Source organism: Mytilus galloprovincialis, chromosome 10 (assembly GCF_965363235.1).
Source record: "Mytilus galloprovincialis chromosome 10, xbMytGall1.hap1.1, whole genome shotgun sequence".
Classification (NCBI taxonomy): Eukaryota; Metazoa; Mollusca; class Bivalvia; order Mytilida; family Mytilidae; genus Mytilus; species Mytilus galloprovincialis.
In genome coordinates, this window is record NC_134847.1 from 42,370,165 (window position 1) to 42,395,957 (window position 25,793).

The following is a 25,793-nucleotide window of genomic DNA, read 5'->3' on the forward strand; positions in this document are numbered from 1 at the left end:
GTTTTTTTTTTCTTCCTACCTCTTGATTATATGCATGTAAAAACATTGTGTTCCAATTTGAAATAGTTGTCCAACATTTCACTTTCTTGGGTCAAACAGGACCTTATCCACTGTACATGCATATGTTAATATTATCTACTTAGGAATGAAACATTATAAAGGTTGCATTTTATCCAGCCACTTATATATCATAGGTAAAATTGTGAACGAAAATGGGAAATATGTCAAAAAGACAACCCGAGCAAAGAGCATAAAACAGCCGAAGTCAACCAATGAGTCTCCAACTCTGCGATAAAATCCTGCACCTGGAGGCGGTCCTCAGCTGGCACCTTATTTAATTTGTACTAGTTTATTGAAAACGGGCGTCATACCAAACTCCAAAACATATAAATGAACTTGATTTAAAATATACAAGACTAACAAAGGCCAGAAGCTCCTGACGGAGAAAAATGTTTTGTTAGATCTCAGCCCTTGTTGTTAGATGTATTTATAGTCTGTATATTATTAATTTGGTTTGTTATTTGTATGACTCATCATCGTATATAACAACAAGTGTTTTTTTAAAGAAGTGTATATGGACACAATCAAATGACCGTAACGTATAAAGCATAAACTTAATCATTGAGTATATTTATGTCAACAACTGATATAAAACTATTTGCAAATAACAAGAAAACTATATGATAACGTAAAATATGTCATGAAACAAAGAAACAAAGACATAAAAAAATGACAACAATACATAGGTATTAAGTTAAGTTAATAGAAGCTAAATAATAAGAACTGACTGGTCATATAAATGAACACTGGAATTGAGACACTATTTTGATTAAATGCTAATTTTATGGTTGTAATACTTTCGTTGCTATGAGCATTTGTCAAGAGGACATCATATCGTATTATTTATCAAAAGGAATGAAACAAATAATAAAATCTCTGTTATCTCCCAAATGAATGTGGAAATATTTTATGCATATGCAAGACTAGAAACTGTTTAAGGATTTAAGTTTTGCATAGATTTTTTTAAAGTATTTTTAATAACCATCTCTTGTTGATAGATGCTTAGATCAAATAGCTGCTTCCGACGTAGCTGCACGTTTTTGTTTTTACCATTCAGGAGAGCGACGATATTTTGAAATCGCTGTCACCCTCAATATAAAATGAGGTTTAACATAAGCGTAATACAAATGTTGATAATATGTTTATCGTCTATTCAAGAATACACATTATATAACTTAGTTCTTTAAATATTGCAAACGCTCGGCACAAATCTCAGTTGCATCCCCATCACATTAATGACTTTCTGTTTTAAAACATACTGTAGTCATATGTTTCAGATGTTTTCCATAATTTGAAACTTTCTAAAGATTCAAAAAGATCCTCACGGCATGGATAATATCCTAGAATTGAAGAAAAAACAAATATTATTTCGGTTGATGTTGATGTTAAATTTATAAATCTTCAACAACAGTGTTAATTAATATCATATACTAATGGATAAGCTAACTTATATAGTTATAATTAGTAATAATCAAACATACGTAAATGAGTTGTTCGATTCTGAAATGAAAATAAACACCATATTAAATTTTGTAATGTACATGTAAATGGTACATTGTATAGATTGATCAAACTGAAAAGTCACGTAGACTTTTTCATAAGTGTTAAACACGACGTATGTCGTCTCTGTTCAAGAGAACATGTTTATTATATATAAAGGGTGTTCGCTACTCTGTTTCAAAATAGAAAGTTATTTTGAAGACTATTAAAAATTCAAAGAATGAAAATAGAGGAAATTAAATTGCAGAAAAAATGAAGCGTCCATTTGCGTTTTGTTTTCGAAATTTAAGCCAGTCATTGAAAATTTGGCAGGAAATAATTCACTCTTCAAATTTTATACATTTCACACTCTTGCTATATTTAACACTCTAATTGATTACACATATAGTTGTTTAACACTTAAACTTAGTGTACAGCATCTCTGTTAAATTTAACACTGAATATACAGGAAGAATATTCAGTAAAATTTACGAAAGATAACATTTGATGAATATAAATATCTGAATACAAACAGTTTTTGCTACTACACAATTATTATTTTTATATGTTCATATTCATTACGTTATATATATATATATATATATATATATATATATATATATATATATATATATATATATATATATATAACTACCCCATAACTGTACGCCATATTTTTGATGGCAATTATTCTGTACTCCGGTACGTTTTTATAACTTTTTTACTCTATCTCGAGCTATAATCAGAAACAAAATGCGGTCAGTGACCTCGCACGTGTTTCCTTTCCTCGTGTTTGGATGTAATATTTTTTGCAGTGATTTGAAAATTTAAAATTATAATTAAACGAGGTTATGAAAGTTTTGATTAATGATTCGAAAAGGTAAGTTGTAGTTTAAATATACTTTTTTTTGTTTCACCTTAATCTTCGATACATTTGTTATTGATTTGACCCAGAAACATATCGTGACTTTGACCTATCAAATGTTTGTAAACAATATATAAGTGTTTCCGAATCATATATCTAATAAGACACGCAAACCCGCCTACACATACTTATAAATCTGAAGTACGAACAGAAACATTCATAATAACAATGTACATTCATACTTCTGCATTACATGACATAATGTTTACAAATGAATTTCTCCCCATAACTTTTACACACACTCACATCTACCAGAACACAAATAGATATATACTTACATTTTACATGTATAATAAAAATCACATGCATAACACTTAACAACATCTAGCTTGATACTTACAATGTAAATAGTAAATCTATGAAATGACATATTTTTTCTACAAAATATTCAATACCTTTGTTAATATTTACACCATTGGGTCGATGCCACTGCTGGTGGACGTTTCGTCCCCTAGGGTATCACCAGCCCAGTAGTCAACACTTCAGTGTTGACATGAAATCAATAATGTGGTCATTTTTATAAATTTCCTGTTTACAAAACTTTATATTTTTCGAAAAACTAAGGATTTTCTTATCCAAGGCATAGATTACCTTAGCGGTATTTGGCACAATTTTTTTGGAATTTTGGATCCTCAATGTTCTTTAACTTTGTACTTGTTTGGCTTTATAAATATTTTCATATGAGCGTCACTGATGAGTCTTATGTAGACGAAACGTGCGTCTGGCGTACTAAATTATAATCCTGGTACCTTTGATACCTTTTAATAAACAGCTGATCTAGATATTTGCTGAAGTAAATCATTCTACTATAGTTTCTACCTCGTATCTAAATGTTCTTAATGTGTTAACCATGCGAGTATTTCTTATAAGAAACATAGTGTGCTTGATAAACTGAAGAAAAAAAAAACATTAAGCTAAGCAGAAGATATAGTGCATAGTATACTTTGTCATGAATTTTGTTTAATATATAACAAGAGAATAAAGACTTATTACGTGTTCGTAATGTATGCTTTTTTAAGTGAATCTTTCGTTGATTTTCAAATGTTTTATAATATGAACATGTAATAAAAAAATATTTATAATTATTTATTTCATTGCAGTATGAAAAATAAATGTTTTGGGAAATTTTCCTCTGGTTACGCAACTCCTCATTTGGCAAAATATAATGCATTAATTTCCACCTAAACGTTTTTATTTTATTACATGTATCATTTAGATATTCAAAATAGAATTAAATAGAGTTTTTGAATTCATTTTTCAGGTAGTTCGCTTCTCAGTTTCAAAGTAATTAAGTTTTCGAAACACTAGTTTATATTGATAGGGGATTAATAAAGGAATTCAAAGAGCAAAAAAAATATATAGGTCACCGTGCTCGTTTTCGATATATTAGCCATTGAAAGTTTGGCGAGAAAATGTTCTCTCTTGACTTTTCGTAGATTTATCATTGACAAGTTAAAGTCCTCAAAAACTATTAAAAAGTAATTAAAATTAAAAAGACTTTAACGACAGCTCATCATTATACATGTAAAAGAATTATAAAAAGAAAAATGGGGGTCATCAGGCAAAATTTGTTAATGCATTCAAATGAATAAAACCAAAGGATTCCGAAAATCTGACGAAAATTCCAAAACATGACAAGCCAGCTACCTTAAGTTTACCTTTGCTTAAGACTCTTTCCCATTTCAAAATTCTGTATTTCCTTTTTTAATTGACTTAGTACTAATTTGTATATGTTTTTGATATTATAAGTAAGTACATCATTAGTATCTCTAAGTTTAATTTTAGTGCAGTTAATATGGACTTTTGCTTAAAATGATTCCTCTAATTTCAAATTATGCTTTGGTATATTCTTTTGTAGTTTGAAGAATTCAGAAATCCAATCGTTTTTATTTTTTTAATTTTGAAGTAATTATTTCTTCCTTTATATTTCCCCTGTTATTTATTGTGTCGATTATATATAGTATATCCCTATCAATCCAGTTATCAAAGAACAAATGTTTTCCAAGACATTTAGTAATGTATTACCCCAAATGAATTGTTGTCCGATTTCTGAGTAATTATAGATATAATTATCCACAGTTATCCATGTTTTTATTATCTTTTGATAGAAAGTTGCTGTACTATTATATTTTTTTCTGGCAATTTTGTGTTATTTACAATCATTGAAATAAGATTTTCTCCCGAATTTATTAAAGTATAGTTTTGATTATACAGCCCAGTTTGAGATTCCTGATTTTAATATCTCTTATAATCCATTTTAATTTTGATTTTATAAGGGACTCCATATCCATCCATCAGTTTTAATTTCCACCTCCCCATCCTCCTACTCAAAGATTTGTTTTTATTATTTAACATTTTTTCTTTTAAAAGTTTAAAGAAAAAATGTTGGATGTATTAGTATTTTTGAGATCTTTTTTTTAACTATATGTATTTAAATTGCGAAAAAAAAAGTAAGAGCTATCGTGAAATTTTTCTCAAAATAGCACTACATGGATAAAACCAGAAGATTGCGAATATCTGCCAAAAAAAAAAGGTTTATACACCTTGTAGGTAATATTAAGCTTACCATTCTCTTCAAAGTATCCTTTATTGATCTTGTCAACTGCAAAATGCGGATAGACTTTCTTAGCGTCGACTACAGCGAGTGTATCCAAATGAGAAGTCCTGTTTTTATCTTAAAAAAGTATAACACAAATACTGAAAATATATCTTCAATCTTGTATTTAAGGAGGCTCTAGTGAACAAAAATGTCAGCATCAATTTAAACATTTTTTTTCCATTGTGAATCTTATATTTTATTACACCATTAGATGTTACTTTATGATATGGTACAAACAGTAACTAAACAACTTTATTCGTGTTAGCCTATACTTTTTATCATTTTCTTTCAAATAAGATGTACTTAAAACTAAACAATTGTAAAATTTAAGCGATTTTTGTAATTTAGGTTCTTTTTTATTTCGATTTCACCGTTATTTCTCCTATTAGTTTTATAGAAAAAAAATGTACCTTCACCAAAAATGCATGCTTCTTTCGGAGCTTAAGGTAACACGATACGGAATGACGTTACGTCACGAGTTATCGTTCCTGACGTTAGCGAACAACGTTCACACATACAAGCCAATGCAGCAGGTTTTGCAATCACAAATTGATTAAATAATTTAAAAAATATTTTTGGTAACTATGACACATTTTTAACGGTAACTTTTTCGAGATGCAGAGTCCCGAGAATTTTGATGCAATACGTAACGAATTACTTATTTGACATAGATTGCTCTATCGTTTTCCGGCAATTCTTCTGCTCATTGTTAACCTTTAAAAATGTATTACTTTACTTTTAAATTTTATGTTTTTTTTTATATTTAAGCATCTGCACGATGTATCTATATATGTTCTCATGCATAATATACTGAATTTTATCACTTTATTTTGTTCTTGGTTTATTTTTGCAATAAAAACTTATTCATGATGCACGCCGTATCCCCATGCAATTTTGTTTTGAAAGTAGAAATCTAATCTATAGATGATGTGTAAAAAAAACCCGGAGAATTGTTGAAATATTAATTCGTGTTTAAATGGTCGTCAAAAACACTGCTCGGACAAAATGGAAAAAGGAAATTGATCTGGGTGAGAATTCGGATAGAATTAGGCGAAAAAGCACAATACAAGCAGACTTTGAAACTCATACAGAAAATAGTTTGTTAGTATGGAATGTAACAAAAAGTGGTTAAACTTGGTTATTTGGTCGAATAACTTTCCCTGTGTTCCAAGTGTAAACAGCCTCTGAAATTCATTGGTCTGTACAGAGAAAATCTGATATAGTTTCGGAAATATTTAAAAAATAAAGTGCTAGCTTTGTAATCCTATAGACCAAGTCTACACGGTACAGACAACAACATCGGAATGAGGCCTGAGAAAGTTAACGTAGGTTGAAAAATACATGGAAACTTGATTCGGCAAAAATAAAATTTAAAAAAAGAGGTCCCGTTACAGTCTGATTAAAGCCAGCTCCAAGTATTCACTTGCGTCTATAAACGCAAGTTGATAGTCGGGACGGGCTCTAGTCAGACTGGTTCCGTTACAATTTTTTTCTCGAAATTTAATTTACAAGCAAACGACTGACTAATTATTATTAAAACGGCAGAAAGAGACTGAAATAGCTAGATCTTGATAAGTCATTTAGATTTTATATTTGTGATAATTTAGGCTTGCATGGCTATTCGTTGGTAGTGTGTTTTTTTGTGTGATTTGAGTTGGAAATAATGTACATGTACAAGTTCGGAGACAAAACGACTGAAAGACAATTTACATACTAGTAGTTGCCTTTTGAGGCCCTGAGGGACATATTGCTCACATACTAGGCGTCGGGAAAAGCCAGAGGAGTTTCGTTTCACAGTCTTAAAAGGAGTTTTTAGAAGATCTATATACATGTAAAATAGAAGTGTTTGTATTTCTTTGTGTGGATAAATATACTATATATATATATTTGTATATTGTAATATATAATGTATTTGTACGAGCTTTAGAAACACGATGAAAAGCGAGACTTGCCGAGCTTTCCACTCGTGTCGTAGTGAGTACAAATATATTTCATATTTCTGACGTGGTACATAATTTTTATATTTAGGTTTTATTCTACAATTTACACCCAAGAGTGACTAGGGAATAGAAATATGGTCAATTGGTCTTCTTCCGACTGGCAGTAAAATGCTTCCAAAGTGGGGCGTTCATTTGACTGTGTGGGAATGTATCAAGTTTGCATCTACGTCCGGTCAGATTGGAGACATTACATCCGAAAGCATCGAATAAGTAGAGTGCTGCGCTCTTTAAAAAGTAAGAACACTTGCAACAACTCTTTGAGGGGTCCGTAGGTGGCCTGTTGCAAGACAAAATTTCTGTCCCTATCCAATATACCCTCATTTTAGATCTCCAAATTACCATTCCATTATATGAACTGCATATCAAAAATATATTTTATCACCAAAATCCTAACAGAGCACGTATCATCATATTGTTTCAACCCTGACCGTTCGATCATCAATCCCGCACTTGGTATATATAGGGTGTATACGGCTAATTATTTAGGACTACAGTCTATTTGCTTCAGGTTTAAATTATGTATCTGGTGTTACTACTCATATAAAAGGTGCGCATATCGTCTGGATTTTCTTTATTTTTTGTGCATGACAGGTTGCTGGATTAGGCATTTTGATAAAATATAAAAGGCACGCAGAGAACAAACTCCGGCTTACATCTCCTACATGTGGAATTTCAAGCTGGAACTTTTATATTTCGCAGTTTTTTACTTATAAAGAATGCATATATGATCTCAAGATTTGTTTTGTAAATATTTTTTTTTGTTTTTTTAATGATTTATTAAAATTTTAGAATAAAGATATTATTTGAATAAACGTGTTCCAAATTCCGGTGATTTATTCATGAACTATTATCATAATATTCACGTGGAACCAACCATTTCAAGCAAGTTTCAAGTATATGCTCGTTTTGTGTGAAAATCAGACGAGATTAATGGTAATTCATGTGAGTGAAATTTCCATGTGCAGGACGAAATAAATTATATCACTAGAATTTCATATTGCATTACTAGGAAAATTACGAAACCCGACAGGGAAAATGAAAAAAACCCATTCAGATCCCGACACATATTTTGTTTTCCATATCTTTGAGAAGGAATAACGTTACATTCTGAACGTCACACGTTTTCGGTCAAATTATACGGGTATCAATCAACTTTGAATCCATTTATCTCAAAAACAAGGATGGTGACATATGAGTTTCAATACGTGTATGGATTCAGTATGCAATCCTGGATATTATGTTAGTTTTTTGTTTGTCTCCGTATATAAGAATATTGCCATCCATTGGAAAGTCTAAAAAGGTAAGCCGAAAAATAGCAATTTCCCCTATATACCCTTGTAAATTTGTCGACAAAATTGACGTTTTCCTATGAAAATACAAAGAAAACAAAAATGGTGACCCCCATTTTTTATTACATATTCCGATGTAACTCGATTCAAAGAACATGTGTGCAAAAAAGTTTGGAAATCGTGAGTTATGCCATTCGGTATCGTGTTACCTTAAATGAACGGTGACTCCATTTTTTTCTTTTTTTTTCTTTTAAGTATATTACAGAGGTCCTTTATAGAAAAAAAAACGAAATCACATATTAACATTAAAAAAAATGGACTTACACCCTCGAGCCACCTTAAGATTAAATAACATACCAACATACCAAAGCGGCAGAGGACATATTAGCGCCTTCATATGCATTAAACAATTACGCGCAGATCAAATCTTGGATCAAGTGTTTCATTATACAATAAAGAGCCACGTTTAGTTTGATTATATTTTGCGAAAAGTGAAAATAGAAAAGCACACTTCAACGACTTAAACGAGATCAAAGTTGAATAGTATTAATATAAAACTGAACGTACATAATAGGAATCTTATATATACCATGTACACTACAGTTTGTAAAATTGCGAGAAGTTTCTTCTCTTAAAGACAAGATTGAGACAGTCTATATATTATTATTTTTTACTATTTAATTGTAAACAACTTAAACATGAAGCAAGTTTGAATGACTGTTCCCTTTTTAAGTATGATCAGTAGGTTTTCTCTAAAATGGACTTTGAAAATACAAGTCAACATTAATTCCAGAGCTAGAAAGAATAACAGATAATTTCTGTGCTTCAATGTCTCCTAATAGTTTTTAGTGTTTTGTTTGAATCTTGGATATGCGACTATTTAACCAGTATAATGTGAAGCACTTAGTTTGATTACAGTGAGTATCACTGATGACAAATAATAGATATTTTTTTTTTAAGTCTTATTTTTTTATATCATAAAAACAAAATTGATATCAAAAAGTAAAATCACAAAAACTCCGAGGAAAATTCATACGGAGAGTACTTGATCAAATGGCTTCATCATATGATCAAACACATCAAATGAATGGACATCAACTGTCATAATCCTGGTTCAGGTATTTTCTTATGTAGAAGATGGTTGGTTAAACCTGGTTTTAAAGTAAGCTACACCTCTCACTTGTATGACAGTCGCATCAAATTCCATTATATTGATAATTCTATGCGAACAAAATAAACAGACATTCTACAAAAATGTATCAATTTATTTTTCATATTATTGAAAAATAATAGTATATACTGCTCTGTCAGAAAAAGTCCGAATTATGCAAGGTCCAGATAATGCATAACACCACACTTCGAATCAAAATAGAACATTTATATACAAATGTGTTTTTTTTTTTTTAAATATTAAACAATCTTCCGTGTAAACAGATCATTAATTCAAGTGTATACCTATTAACGTTAAATAAATGTGTAGTTCAGTTATTTTGATGCAAACACGAGATTAGTTATTATATCTTTTTTACAAGACCGAACATAAACGTTAATACGTTTTTAATCACACATGTTCAGACATAAAACAGACAGACATAGGATTACCAAAAAAAAATCAATTAATTAATTTCATAGATTTAAGAACAAATGAAAAAAATAAATTCAAATTAAAATCTTTATTTTTTGTGATATTTGTATCGAAAATACACATGAACTTACCTTCCAAGTTCATTTTTAACATCTTTGTATCCTGCACAAAAAATAAAAGTGAATTAAGAGTTACCTTAATAGATTAATAAGACGACCTGTACATCATTTTTACAGCAAAAAAATGTAATAAAAGTACGATTTTCGTTTAATTCATGATTATTATTAATTGATAAATGAAAAAAGAACCGAATAGTACATTTTGCAACAGCTTTTCTAGGTTTTCCTGTGACACAGTATTACGCAAAACATACAAAGTGACAGATACAAAAATATTGCCATTTTCGTGATAATGTTATGTGTTATTATAACTCTTATATTATCGAAGGATAAGCAAACAAATTGAAGGACGATACACATGCTTTACCTCTAAAACAGTGTGAATATAATCTTCTCCTTTCTGTTGTACAATGAAGGGACATACAGGAAACCAGCGTGTGTGTTCTCGCCATGGATTATAAGTCAACAGGTGGTTTCTTAAATTTCCATCGCAATAAAAGCAGCATATTCTTTCTTTGCCACAGGAACCTTGGAAAAGATCCCAAAGAATGGTCATAGTTAAAAGTGCATGTGTTAGTAACTCTCTCTCTCTCTTTAAATGAAACAATTTCGAACCAAATATTGAGGGAAAAAATATGTTACAATATCTTGATTTCTTATTCACATGATCAGAGAAAACCACAAAAGCAGTAGGACTTTACAATATCCTTCATAGTGAACACAATTTCTTGTATTCCTATTTGAAACTTTTTTTTTGTCTGTCTTTCAACAAACAAACCAAAAACGCATAACAAATTTTTAAGTTCCAAATCTTAATGAATAAATGATTCATTTTTATCACATGTATAGTGTCACAAAACATTTTATATATATTTTAAAATGGAAGGATGCAACAATATTCGTTAAAGTTTTCTAACGATTTTTTCGATACTATTGTGGTATAACTATTATATCATTATACACAAACAAAGATACACATTTTACTTACTATCAGCAAAGAATCCTGCTTCTGCTACGCATGAATATGAGTCAATATTTCCATTTAGATTTCTTTTCCTAGACTCTAATGTGCTAAATTCTGGATGAAGTGGGCCATTCGATACTCTTTCCCGTAAACTTAACATCAGAGTTCTTACATTCATTTTTGGAAATCCATACATACAAGTTTTATTTCTACTGCAAAATATAGGTAAAGTGTTGTTGTATCTGCAGAGCCTACAGGGACAATAACAACATGGAGCCGATTTGATTGACTGATAATTAGAATATATAGATAAATCACTACAGATACGTTCATTTCTTTGCACGATTGATTGAGGTACTTCTGGTTCTAGTTCTACATTCGTAGGTTGAGGTATCATGAATGATTGTGCAATACTTGTTGTATCTACTGGGGTAGTTTCCACGCAATAATGACCTGATCTTTCCTGTACTGTCTGTTCGGCTGTGGTTTGTCTATCAATATTGGCATTATCATTTAACGTTGAAGCTGACACATTATTGTTTTTATTGTCGGTCCTTTCTTCTACGTTACTTGCTATATTCTGTGCTGGTATTTCTGATTCATCCTTCAAATTTGATTTTATCCTACAATAATTTCCATGCGCATCCGCAAGTGAAATGATATCTTTCCCCTCTAAATTTACTTTAATTTTGCATGACTGACATTCTACTATACCATCTTTCCCGGTGTACGTGAATCCTGTGCTGACACTTATGGCAGTTGAAGGTGGTGCATCTGACCGTTTTGAAAAGGATAAAATTGTCTGAGTTGATTCAAGCATATTTGCATCAGCCATTTTCACATGAAACGTTTTCCAATAAGTTTGAAATGTATATAGCTGTTTCAGTTAAAATGCCACCATATTCAAAAGTTCTACAATAGAGAATAATATAAATGATGATAAGTTTAGCCTTTTAACTTCATTTGTACATGATTACAAGTATAAATTACCATGGAAATACCTAACAAAAACTAAATGATTAAATTTAATTTCGTAGGCAAAGAATAGTATCTTCAATTGTCATATGCTGTGTACTGATTGGGAAATGTTTTTTTTTATAAACTAGTCATAATATGTGCACATAATTCGTCACGTATATTCAAAATATGGTTGTTCAAACTTCTTTTTGAATATATGCATTTATCAGAAAACTGTAACCTATACATAACTTACATATTGGTTAACGGTATTTTTTTGTTACTCAATATTTTATGTTTAAACTGCTGCAGTTTATAGCTTTGTGTTCAACTTTCGGTGACGGTACATAATCATGATCAATCATGTATTGTGTGTTTGTTGTTAACATATCACTCACTAGTAATTGTATTTGCTTAGTACTAAAGACGTCGCGTCGGAATAGTTCGTCAGCATCTTGCTATAATTCTTTCAAATTACTTTAAATATTCTGCAGTGATAACATTTATATTATTTGTATATACATGTTAAACATCTCCATTATTTATATACGCATACACAAGACATGACCAACAATAGTCTTTATATGTATCAAATGATCATGAATCACAAATTTTCGGTGCATGTTCAAATATTAATGACCAAGTTGAATTCTATATTGTAAATACGATTGAAGCGGAATAAGGCTGTGCAATATTATTTCGCAACGATTGTTCATGTTAAAATGATTACAAAACACTTCAATTCTATAAACAAAAGTAATGGGAAATAACCAACGTTACACATATTATATTTCCTGTGTTTAAAACTCATTGTTTGTTTTTAAATCGTTTACTATCCTACAATAATACGATATGTTTAAGGATTAGGTAAAAGATAGCGATTTTTTGTGAGGCAAACATTCATATAACAATTAATTATACCTGTGCAAATGAATGACTTTTTTAAATAGCGTCTTTGATCAGTGTAAAATAAAAACTATGATGTCAAGTCTTCAAATCTTAAAAAGACGGATAAACAGCTTGTTTTTCCCTGAAAATCTGACGTTTCACTTCCCGGTAATGGTATCATATATCAAGATGTGATTGGGTTTTTACCTGTGACTCAAAGTTTACATTTTATAGGAATTGCTGTGTCATAGTCATAGTCGTATACTACAAATTCTGGTCGAGTACATTGTACATTATCATCGTTCTGAAACCAATAGTTTATTTGGTATTAAATGTCATTGTCGTTTTCTAGTTGTATTTTCAACGCAAGATGTGATATAATTGCTAAAGAGACAAACATCTGCAAGAGATTAAATGTCGCAGTTAAAAGCAAAGCAACTATAGGTCACCATATGAATAATGAGCAAAACTCAATCTTTGTCATCGTTTGATATTCGTCACCGCATGTATCACAATCCCGTTATTCAGAACTTTGTATTATATTATCATTGATATGGTCATTTTCTGCTTATTTACTGTTGATCAAATGTTGTAATTTCTTATTTTTCTTACTCCAGTATTCGACTCCCTTAATCGCACATGCCACAAACGTTTCGGAATTTTTACGTTTGTTTTAATGCAAAGACGAATCGTTATTAATACCTAGCTGGAAATTACGTATAACCGGTATCTCCGCCATGCATTGAGTAGAAAGCACTTGTTCATTATTGAAGTTTTTTTTTTTGGATTACAAACAGAAAACGGTAAAGCGCTGTGCAGTAGCTTTATGTTGTGTCAAATGCCTGCATTGAATCAATTGAATGAATACACGTTTATATTTCTTTTATTCTATGTATTGATGTTTACGGGCTTATATAAAAATATAAAAATAAGATGTTATATAATTGCCAATGAGACAACTCTTCATAAGAGACCAAATGACACAGTAATTAATACAGAAAGGCCTGTGCCTTCAACATTGAGTATAAGCCATACCAATATGTTCACTTCAAATTTGTACACGCTCGAAATATTAAATTTGAACAGATGCATAGAATATTAGAATATTTGCAATTATATAAGTGAATCAATATGTTATTATTCATCTTAATTAATTATATCAACTCACAGTTAACACAACAAACAGCTGCTTTTGTTTTCCCGTAATTGACTTGATATATGTGCACTTCCGGTTATAACGATTATAAGATTGGATAGGATTCGAAAGGGCGTAATGTACAATTGTTTCATGAATCACCAATTGTAACATAGAAAGTTCAGTTTATGTGACGAAGTTATTTTTACACAATAAAACCGAAACTAAGTTGTGCAATGTTATTCATCGATGATTCAGAAGCATTAGATTTTGTTTTGGATACGTTTATCTATCAAATATTTGACTGCACACTCTAAAACAATGTTTTTGCGTTTTGTATATAAATAATGATATAAATTTCGTGTATTTGAATTGAGGTCACCCATTATTTCAAATGTCTCACTCTCATTCAAAATACTTGAAGATTAGCATAGACTTCATCAATGATAATATTTATTTTTAAAAGTTAAACTAAAAATAGGGACTGACATTCATGTATGTAGGTCAATTGCCTTAACCAATCCAATTCGTGCAATCTCGTCGTTTTCGTCAGAATAACTGATTTAAAAGTTAGATTTCTTTTCTTATTTGAGTATATTTATAAAACTATAAGATGTGCATGGTATGATTGCCCATACGACAGTTATCTATCCACTGAAGTCCAAATGACTATGGTTTATTTAATTCACAATATATATCACCGTGTATTCTTTAACAATAGAGATATGATTCAGCTCAATGTGAACTAATTAATTGACAGTCATTTGCTACCTTTTATCTCCACATATAAAAAATAGATAAAGCCTAAAATATAGATATAGAATTTCATGTTTTAAGATAAATGTCACCCGCAGTTTTAAATGTCTCATTTTTATTAAAATTACTTTTAGAAATTAGCATAAAATTTATGAATGAATATAAATAAATTTCAAAAGTTGAACTAAAAAATAGACGCGGAAATGTAATGTTTGTTGGTCATTTGTCTTAACCAATTGATGCAAACTCGTCGTTTTATTCAGATCAACTGCCTTGATTTTCTTTTTTTATTCAAAATTATTCATAAAAAGGATAAGATGTGGTATGATTGCAAATAAGACAAATAGCTAACCATCATTGTCCAAGTTATTGTTGTGAAATCCACTAGATAGGTCACTTTACAGTCGTCAACAATGCACACTAATCGCATATTATAATTGGTACCCACATTAAAACATGAAATATATCAACGACAAAACCAACAGTTTGATTTATACACAGAAATTGAAAACAAAATCTATGAGAGAGTGACATAAAATAGTGTATTTATAAATGACGGAACTAGTGGCATTTATCAGTACTTTTAATGTTAATCTTAAAGTATGTTGAATGAAAAAAAAAAACATTTAAAGATCATCTGAAACTTGATTTCAAACAAAGTTTGCATAGATATATAAACATGATATACTCAGGCTTACCTAGATATGTATTTCCAGGTAATTGTCTTTAATATATGAAGTTAGAGTGTTTATTAAAAAGCAATAACAAACTTTAAATTTATATCGATGACTCATTTACAAACAATTTGAATATTCTAGAAGCTAGTGTTTTACGTCATTGATCAGATAATCTGTCAAAAACCCCTATGTTATTTTTAGGACTTCAAATGAACATTCTTTTTTCAGTGCAGTAATGTGATCAGGTTGAGAACAGTTTATTTATAGAACATTATCATGATTATGTTACTTACTTATAGTCCTATATCATATAAAAGCAGCTTTTTTAGCAAAATTTGGTGCAACGGATATGCAGACCTTTGGCACATTAATACTGTTTTGAATCAAAAATATTATAATAAGAGTTTTTTAAGATGTTTGATTTTTATTTGTGTTGTGGTCTCAGATGACTCAGACGTACATAAATGGTACATTCCATATCTTTCTTTCACATATATTAGGGATTACAGGTACGTATCGTCCATTATTTTAACAGAAAAAAGCATAACACATCAATCATATACAGTATAAAACTAAAGGCTCTTAAGAGCCTGTGTCGCTCACCTTGATCTATGTGCATATTAAACAAAGGACACAGATGGATTCATGACAAAATTGTGTTTTGGTGATGGTGATGTGTTTGTAGATCTTACTTTACTGAACATGCTTGCTTCTTACAATTATCTCATTATCTCAATTTATAATGCCCATTAGTTTCAGAGGAAATATTTTGTTAAAATTTACAAAAATTTACAAAATTTACAAAATTATTAAAAATTGACTATAAAGGGCAATAACTCCTTAAGGAGTCCACTGACCATTTTGGTCATGTTGACTTATTTGTGAATCTTACTTACCTGAACATTATTGCTGTTTACAGTTTATCTCTATCTATAATAATATTCAAGATAATTACCAAAAACAGTAAACATTTCCAATTCAGGGGCAGCAACCCAACAACCAGTTGTCGGATTCATCTGAAAATTTCAGGGCAGATAGATCTTGACTTGCAAAACAATTTAACCCCATGTCTGAATTGCTCTTAATGCTTTGGTTTCAGAGTTATAATCTACATTTTACCCATATGTTCTACTTTTAGCCATGGCGGCCATCTTGGTTGGTTGGCAGGGTCACTGCACACATTTTTTAAACAAGATACCTCACTGATGATTATGGCCAAGTATGGTTAAATTTGGATAAGTAGTTTTAGAGGAGAAGATTTTTGTAAAAGATTAGAAAAAATTACGAAAAATTTATAAAAAATTACTATAAAGGGCAATAACTCATTAAGGGATCAACTGACCATTTTAGTCAACTAATTTATTTGTAGATCTTACTTTGCTGAACATCATTGCTGTTTACAGTTTATTTCTATCTATAATAATATTCAAGATAATAGCCAGAAAACGGTATAATTTCCTTAAAATTGCATATTCAGGGGCAGCAACCCAACAACCGGTTGTCCGATTCACCTGAAAATTTCAGGGCAGATAGATCTTTACCTAATAAACAATTTTACTCCTATTAGATTTGCTCTAAATGCTTTGGTTTCAGAGTTATAAGCCAAAATCTACATTTTACCCCTGTGCTCTATTTTAAGCCATGGCGGCCATCTTGGTTGGTTTGCCGCGTCACGCCACACATTTTTTAAACTAGATACCCAAATGACGAGTGTGGCCAAGTTTGGATTAATTTGGCCCAGTAGTTTCAGAGGAGAAGATTTTTGTACAAGCTAACGACGGACGACGACGGACGACGGACGCCAAGTGATGATAAAAGTTCACTTGGCCCTTTGGGTCAAAGATGTATCAACACAAACTGTAAACAGGGAAAATTCGAGGGGGAAGGGGTTGGGGTGTCGGGGTTCTTCATAAGTCGAATCAGTGACGCCCATATCAAAATCGTAGTAACAAGGTCGTAGTAACAACTACGACGTTCAAAACTAAAGAGGGACATGAAATATATATTTTTGGGTTAACACCAAAATATTCACATGCGACAGTGGTTAACGAGCGAATAATTACTGTAAAAAACTTCAGATCTAGTTTGTAATGTTCATTATGTTAACAGGTCCCTTGTATTTACAAAATCTACAATTGAAACAATCAAATATTTTCTAAGTATTACATGTAGCTTATATTGATACAACGCTAATACAAAAACATACCCTAACTATTCAAAACTATCTAACGATGAATAAGAAACACTGGTTTGTGATACAGAATGTTATTATTAAACAATTCAATGACTACCTACACTATATATAATATACTTCCTGGAAAAGACATAATGTCTAGACATACGTCTAAAAAATTATGACGTCTATTAAGACTATTTAATTTTAGGTGGTTACAACGCCAAGCATAATCGATGATTTAAAGAGTAATTTAACTAGTAAGATTATTTAACAAATGAGTCGTTAGTTCTAAGAATATTACTCAATATCTGATAGGTGTCAATTTTATTTTATCATACATTTTTATTTCCGTTTTTTTTAATTGTTATTTTCAATATTAGAGTACATATCAATTAGGGAAGTTTAAAATGCTAGCTATTTCAAATCAGATGACTGTTGCCACAACATAATAGAAATGAAACAGATAGCCTTGATGGTGAGATTCTTACATATTGACCATATATGCACTGCCAGATATGAATACATAAAAAGGGGAGCGGTAATGTATAAGCTTTGGTAAAAGCTTTCAAATGTAACGTGTATCCAGTTATGTTAAATTTTATTACTTGAATTTATTTCATTGAAGTAAGTTAAACTAGCATGGCATACGTCCAACTAAATATATTTGTAAATTAATATACAAAGAAAATTCGGAATATGAGTTGCACTATTGAATTGGTTCGAAACGGCTATACGCAAAATATACGTATCCGCAATAATAAGTTGGTTTACAGTATTTAAATCATTTTTCTTCAAAAATATAATAGAGATTTGTCATCATGCTTTTTTCAAGCTACAAATTGGTTAAGGTTATAAGGTTGAAAAAGGCTTGATCATTTTGGAGATTTGTTATGTGAAAATCTGTTATGCTTCATACAATATGTTCTACAGTCAACGGCTTAACAACCCAAAATAAATTATCTAAAGAGACATTCATATATTACATAAAAGGTTTCATTTGTCCATTTTAACCACTCAATAAGCTGAAATTCAATCCATTAGAAAAAATAACTGTAAATATATGATTCTCATTGCCATAGTTGATACTGAAACAGACAGTGATGGAATTAGACCAGTTAGACTAATCATTTAGTTCTTGTTTGTACACGGTCGAAAGAATGAGTTTTAGCAGATGCAATAAATGTGAAAATTCCGCAATATGCAAAATCAATATATTCTTATTATTATAGCTATTATAGCCTCCGGGTGCGGGAATCTCTCGCTACAGTGAAGACCTGTTGGTTCCGGTTATATACATATGTAGAACTCAAATCTATGGTGGCAGTGTCTGAATCTATGGTAAATATGACGTCATGCCATCCCAAATCGATGGCAGATTGTTTGACTGAATCCTAATTTATGGCAAGTCTTGTAATTTCCTAATCAATGGCGGATTTTTGTTGTTTCCAAATCTGTGGCAGATTTGTGAAAATGTACAATCACTGTCTTGTCTTAAATAAGTTACAAGTGTCTATAAACATTTGTGAAATAAAAATTAACTTAATGGTCAACCAAATTGTGATGTTAACCATAAAAACAGCGTAGAAGTGATATACTATAACATGTATAATACAGAAATCAGGATTAAAATTATCTTCTCCGGAAACATACGTAATTTCTAATCTGTGCAGGGCAACTGTTTAATCCATTAATTAAAACAAGTAGAAAAAATGAAAGTCCCTTAACAAACAAGAAAGCAGTTATTTTATAAAGAAAGTTATTTTTAATAAATAGTTTGACTTTTCACATAATATTTATTTAGGGAACGACCATATTCTGGGGGGGGGGGGGGGGGGGGGGGCAGATGGATTTTGAAAATAAAAAACTCAGCCTTGATAATCACAAAAATAAATGGTTTGTTCTGTGGTAGTTTGAAAATAAATTACCTGACTTGCAATGTATTGAAAATAAATAACTCAGCAGGTCTAATCGAAAGTATGAGATGGCACCAGATTGGCACCATATTCTTCATAAATTCATCTTTTTTCCCCACAAAATCGGGAAACACTTCCCAATTTTTTTAATAATAAAAGTATATAAATATTATTTAAATATACTTGAAATGTCTGAAAATTGGTGTCATTTAACTTGAGGTATACTGTCTCAGTAAACCTTACCTCACTTTTATTTTAACAGGCAAATGCCTCATGAAGAAAATTTCAAACCCAAACGCTTGTCTCAATATCAAATTGCTTCACGGCGGGTGGTTGCAAGAAGCAAAGTTCTGTTTTTTCTAAGACGTAGCCCTGATTTTTTGGGGATCAATGTTTCTTATTTATTTGTCTTTTGTTCATTGATTGCCCTTCTGTATTCTGTTAGTATTGCATTCCCCTTTCTAGTAGTTTTGTTATGACCTTGATCATGAGTTTGGGAAAAAAACAGCAGTCACAGACTTAACTATGTGAATTCCATTTTTGCTTTATCATGCACATTGGGTTTTTTATGTTGTCCCTAGAAACTTAAGTCTTACACTGAATTTATACATATTGCTTTGAACATGTTGAGACCAAATTATTGTCAAAAAAATATTAAAACAAAACTTTTTTAGATTATGAAAGGGTCTTCGGAACAGACAGAAAACATGATTTTGCATCATTTGTTCTATAGCTTCTTGGGCCTTCAGTGGCCCCAAAACCCTTCAAAAAAAAGTTTGCCTGGCTCCGCTCGGCTAAAATATGTTTGCCAATACTTTTAAAACAGGCTAGTTACAACCAAACTTTAATACTATGTATGTATGCAGTTGGGGATATAACAGATTCATGTCTGCAGAGGATAATGATTAATTCTGATTAAATGGTACATAATAACTTGTCTATACATGTATTATTTATAATAAACAAATTATTTATAAAAATTGTATGTTTTCGAATATCATAAATACAGTTGTGAAAATGAATAATCAGTTCCTTGCTTTAATGAAAATGAAAAATCTTGCTTCAATAGTTCAGAAAATGAATAATCTGTCCTCTTAGTTTACAAAAATAAATAACCGATCAAAAACAAATCCTCCTGCTCCCCCCCCCCCCCCAGAATATTAAATGGTCGTCCCCTTAAGCATTAATTATATGTTTAATCAATCTTTTTTCACTAGTGACGATAAACGTCAAGGTGGCATCCTGTAATATCATTTTCTCACTTTAAATACATTACCAGTCGTAGAAGTTAATATATTTACTGTAACTCCATTCCAAAAATATTCACTAATGTAAACAACTGTGCCTTTCTTGATCGCGGGATTCGGACAGCACATCACATAATTATTGTCTTTTCTATAGACAAAATATCACATCTTCTTTTAAACCATCGGCAAATTGTTCTAAAGGGATAGCGGAAAGTGTTTTCTGAGTATTTCAAACACGAGACTTCCTGAAAGTTTGGAGAGCCAACAACTTTGCTGAAGTCGGCGACGACTTATATATCGTTATTTTATTGTTACGTTATATTTTACTCTTTTCCCTGAAAATCACGTACATGTAGTTCCTAAATCTGCCATAGATTTGATTTGATTCGCGTTTGTAACGTCATATTTGCCACAAATTAGAAATCTGCCTTAGATTTGGACCCCGTAATAGATATGAGTCCTACATATCTACAATTATTTGTGTTGATGTGGAAGGGGAAAATGTACAAGCTTTTTTGGAAAGTTTTTAAAAAAAACCAGAAATATTTTATACTTTAAATTTATTTAACAGAAGTAAAATAGTTTGTGTAGTTTATAAAGTAACACGTGGCACATTGAGGTATTGCTGTTTTTATTAAAATGCGATTTTTTCTCATTTTCAAAAGTTTTTTGTGATAGTCTGTGAATATGTGGAATCAAACAATTCAATAGAGACATACCTAGTGCAGCTATTATCAAAAATACGGATAAATTTTATGTTTTTTTTTTTTATTTCAGATTGTTTTTTTATTGTGTTTTTTTTTTATGGAGAGGTTTATGGACATGTATGTTCCCTATTAAAAACCAAATTTGTTCGAGATATGTATATTTGGCTTGCATGTCATACCACACTTTCTTAACCCTTGACAAGGCTGTGTGCTATATATCCTTGTTCTCCAAGTTAAAAATAAAATGTACTTTGTCACCAATATGTTTGTTTGAAGAAGTAATAATGAATTTGCGCGATTTGTTCTAATGGCTTGTAAACGTTAACTGAACTGATGCAATGAGCTTAATATGACTTTTAATGATATTTCATGAATGTGACCTACCGATTTAGACTATTTTCCGAGTTTACAATAACATGAGCAGCACGACGGGTGCCAGATGTGGAACAGTATCTGCTTACTCCTCGGAACACCTTGGATCGTCCCCAGTTTTTATTTGTGTTCGTATTGCTTAGTCTTTAATTTCATATGATGTGTTTTGTGTACTTTTATTTGTCTGTTTGTCTTTGTCTTTTTAGCCATGGTGTTGTCAGTTTATTTTTGATCTATGTTTTTGACTATCTTTCGCCCCTCTTACGTGAAATTGTTCATGTCATGAATTAAATGGCAATTTAATAAACATTATTTTTTGTGAAACAGGCACAGGTCTAGAGGAAACAAATATTTTTTTTAATTTAGAATGATGCATCTTCCTTTATGTTACTATATGTGAGCATATATATGGTATATGTGCAGTAAGCAATACCTTGACTCGATTGCTTTTAAGCCGTGAAAAAATACAGCATACTATTTAAAAGAATGAGTTTACTTAATTAGCGATGTTGATTTCTTTAGTGTTTTAGTAGTGTAATTCTTTCTAATAGCCTTGTCTTCTGAGGTAAAACATAGCTTAAATAACATTTTCCTCATAGTATTGTGTCCGAGGGGAAACTTTTAAGTTTTAAAAGAGGGACGAAAGATACCAGAGGGACAGTCAAACTCATAAATCGAAAATAAACTGACAACGCCATGGCTAAAAATGAAAAAGACAAAGAGGCAAACACATGACACAACATAGAAAACTAAAGAATAAACAACACGAACCCCACCAAAATATAGGGGTCATCCCAAGTGCTCCGGAAGGGTAAGCAGATCCTGCTCCACATGTGGCACCCGTCGTGTTGCTCATATTATAACAAATCTGGTAAATAGTCTTATTTGGTAGGTCACATTCATGAAAGGGAAGGGGATTGTAGTTACGACGTAAGGAACATATCCAATATCATTTGAGAAACGGTTATTCCATAACGGTCAAGCTGTAAGTAGGAATGTGAAATTTACTGAGCCATCAGTACAGGTATTTGATCAGATTGCTGCACTCATATGTTATACAAAGTTAACAGACAGTTTATTTCAAATATTATAACCATTATTTTTTTTTGATAAGCAAGTTCAAGGTTCAAAAATGTTGACAAAGAGCGTGGTGTAATTTTAATTTTAATTTTAAATGTCTTTAAATGTCAAAATTTCTTAAAAATAGCATAACATTTATCAATAAATGAAGTGGAAATAAAAATAGAAGCGGAAACAATATGTCGGTCCATCTACCATAACAATTAATTGCAAAATCGCTGATTTATGCACAGTTAATACAGTTTAAATCCATTGACTTCAGAGTTAGATGCTTTAGTTAGATCATTTGAACTTCCAATGGTTGCTAAACGACAATTTCTTTGTACACTCTGGAGCGGTTTATGAAATATGTTTACGAACTTTGCAAATTTTAGCATTAACTAGAAATTGTGAAACTATAGCTGTTGGATAGAAATGAAGCATAAGTAAGGTTGGTGAGTATAGAGGATACAACAAGGCCGACCAGTGGGATTTGTAGGCAATGATTATAACAAGTTCACTAAAAGCATAACTTTGTCGATTAACATTTACACGTGCACATGCAGATGCACATGCTTGTTCTGTTAAAATAAGGTATCATTTGTATCAATTAAAATTTCCTCTATCCTCCAGACACAAAATGATGTGCAAACCCTACAGTGTGCCAATTCATGTAAATAAACTGACTTGTGAGTGGGTATATCAGTGGATAATCTATTTTTTAACCCAATGGCCGGTTTTGTGTAAATTTTAAAATTATCCCTTTGTTACTCACAAATACAAGTTCTTAAAGTTAAACGTGTGTGTTAATCTAATTTTTATTTTATTTTGAGATTTCTCTGCACAAACTACTTAAACTTTGTGTATTTAAAAGTAAAAAACATCCCTTACCTGGTGCAATTGAATCAATATATGTCTACATAATATTATTTGAATTATAATATTTTGTTAATATTTTGCTGTGTGTATGTATCCTGGTTTCTTTTTACACATGTTACACATATATTATCTTTGTGTTGCAAATGTAATTGTTTATAAAGAAAATGTTCGTATGCTATATATATGTCCTCCCGGGGCCATAATATGGTGGATAATAAACTCCGCTCTTTTAATTTCTATTCTATCATTTTCTACGGGTATATGTTGTGTTTATTTTTCATTTTTCATTAGTTTAAAAGATCTTACAAAAATTTATCAACGTCGGATAAAGCGGTATAACTCATTTAAATATTTATGTTTAAATCGTATGTTTAGAATTTCTCCTTGCAATGGTAGCAAATGCGAAATATCAACATAAAATTAAAATATTATTTATATATCCATAAAATAAAATTAAAATATATATTATGGATATATATATATTGTCTTTCTTACATTTAAACAATACGTAAAGAAAGAGGACATATTGCTGTTTGATTATATATGTTGTATTTTGAGATTCAGACATAATTCTTAAACATAAGTTTTCAAAATGATACAATGTAAATCACCTACTACAAAGGCTTTTGTGTGGGTATGGTTAATTGTCTCTTTGTTAAAAAAAGAATAGCCATTAAAGAGTGTTTCGTTACTATGATAAATAAAGGCAACAGTAGAATATCGCTGTTCAAAAGTCTAAAATCGAATGAGAGAAAACAAATTCGGGTAAAAACTGAACAACAGAAACACTAAAGTGCAACAAAACATACGCCAACATACACAGAAACAGACTGTTTGATAACAAATGCAATTTTCCTGACTTGTTACAGGAAATTTTAGTGAAAGAAAATGGTGAGTACGAAAAAAGTATAACCCTTCTGGGATGCTTAAATGTATTTTTTTAACTGGACAGTGATTTGTGTAATTTGAAAGATGTTTAATATGCGTGCTGTCCCCGTAAAAAGTCACAGATGGTGGTTTCCAACCCATAACTCCAAGTATGGCATCATTTGGGCTATATTCACCCACAACATTAAATAAAATGTATGGCTCTATTTTGGAGAGCAATGATACATGAGTAATCATGTGTTAAAACGAAATTAATTGCATTTTTAAACGGAATCGCAAGTTTAAGCAAAATAATAAAAGCATTAAATTAAAAATATATATCTTATTCCTTTCGTATACGAGAAGATATGATCATCTTGATATATTTCATTTACAACGTAATACAGCAAATCAACTCGAGCAAATATCGCATATTAAGCATATTCAACAATATGTTCATCAATGTATTCATTTATTTGTACAATATATAACCATATTCAAATCTAATGAAAATCAATTTCCCAGTGGATGACGACTTAAAATAAATACTAGATAGGGAATAAACATGCGTATACCGTAACATCATTAGGCAACACATTTCATTGGTCAAACGGAAGGTATTTCATAATAATCAAATCATGCAAATCACATTTCCTTCAATGGATTTGTATTTGGGTGATTATTTGGTCATATAATCATGCAGTTTTTCCATTGGTCTTAATAGTATTACATCATCAACATTTAGTCTAGGGTATACCCCCATTGACCGATATCTCGATGATTGTGTCCAATGTTTGTATGTTGACTAAAACCTCACTATCTATATAGAATAATTGCATGTTTTTATTTTGATACTGATGGAGTCTCTTTTATCGGCAATTTTTCTTAACTGTTTATTTATTGTGTGGAGAAAATGAAGTAAAACTAAATTTTTATTAGAAAAATAACGTTTGGATAGTTGTTGGTTGTATGAATAAAGTGCATTTCATTGATGATTTGATGTCGAAGAACTTGATCAAGTGACGTTGCTTCACTAATTTATGAGGTCATTGCAGACTATTTTCGAGTATCAAGTTCTGTCCATGATATTAAAACATAATTACATTGTAAGCAGTAAGATCAATGGAAATAGTTATCAAA

General features: G+C 30.8%; 1 protein-coding gene across 9 annotated transcripts; it reads right to left on the reverse strand.

Annotated features, from left to right (window-relative positions):
- Positions 1-614: 614 nt before the first annotated feature.
- LOC143047595 (uncharacterized) lies at positions 615-17,710 on the reverse strand. Of its 9 annotated transcripts, XM_076220724.1 has the most exons (7): positions 15,455-15,554; positions 11,045-11,932; positions 10,424-10,584; positions 10,069-10,099; positions 5,031-5,138; positions 2,805-2,841; positions 615-1,400 (listed from the first exon to the last, which is right to left on the reverse strand). In XM_076220724.1, exons 2-7 carry the CDS (start codon positions 11,853-11,855, stop codon positions 1,382-1,384), a joined length of 1,167 nt encoding a protein of 388 aa, XP_076076839.1. In that variant the 5' UTR covers positions 11,856-11,932; positions 15,455-15,554; the 3' UTR covers positions 615-1,381. The 9 variants fall into 9 exon arrangements, with proteins under 9 accessions (XP_076076839.1, XP_076076836.1, XP_076076838.1 ...); XM_076220721.1 differs by lacking the exons at positions 2,805-2,841; positions 15,455-15,554 and adding an exon at positions 17,640-17,710; XM_076220723.1 differs by lacking the exons at positions 2,805-2,841; positions 15,455-15,554 and adding an exon at positions 15,727-15,748.
- Between the last annotated feature and the right edge of the window lie 8,083 nt (positions 17,711-25,793).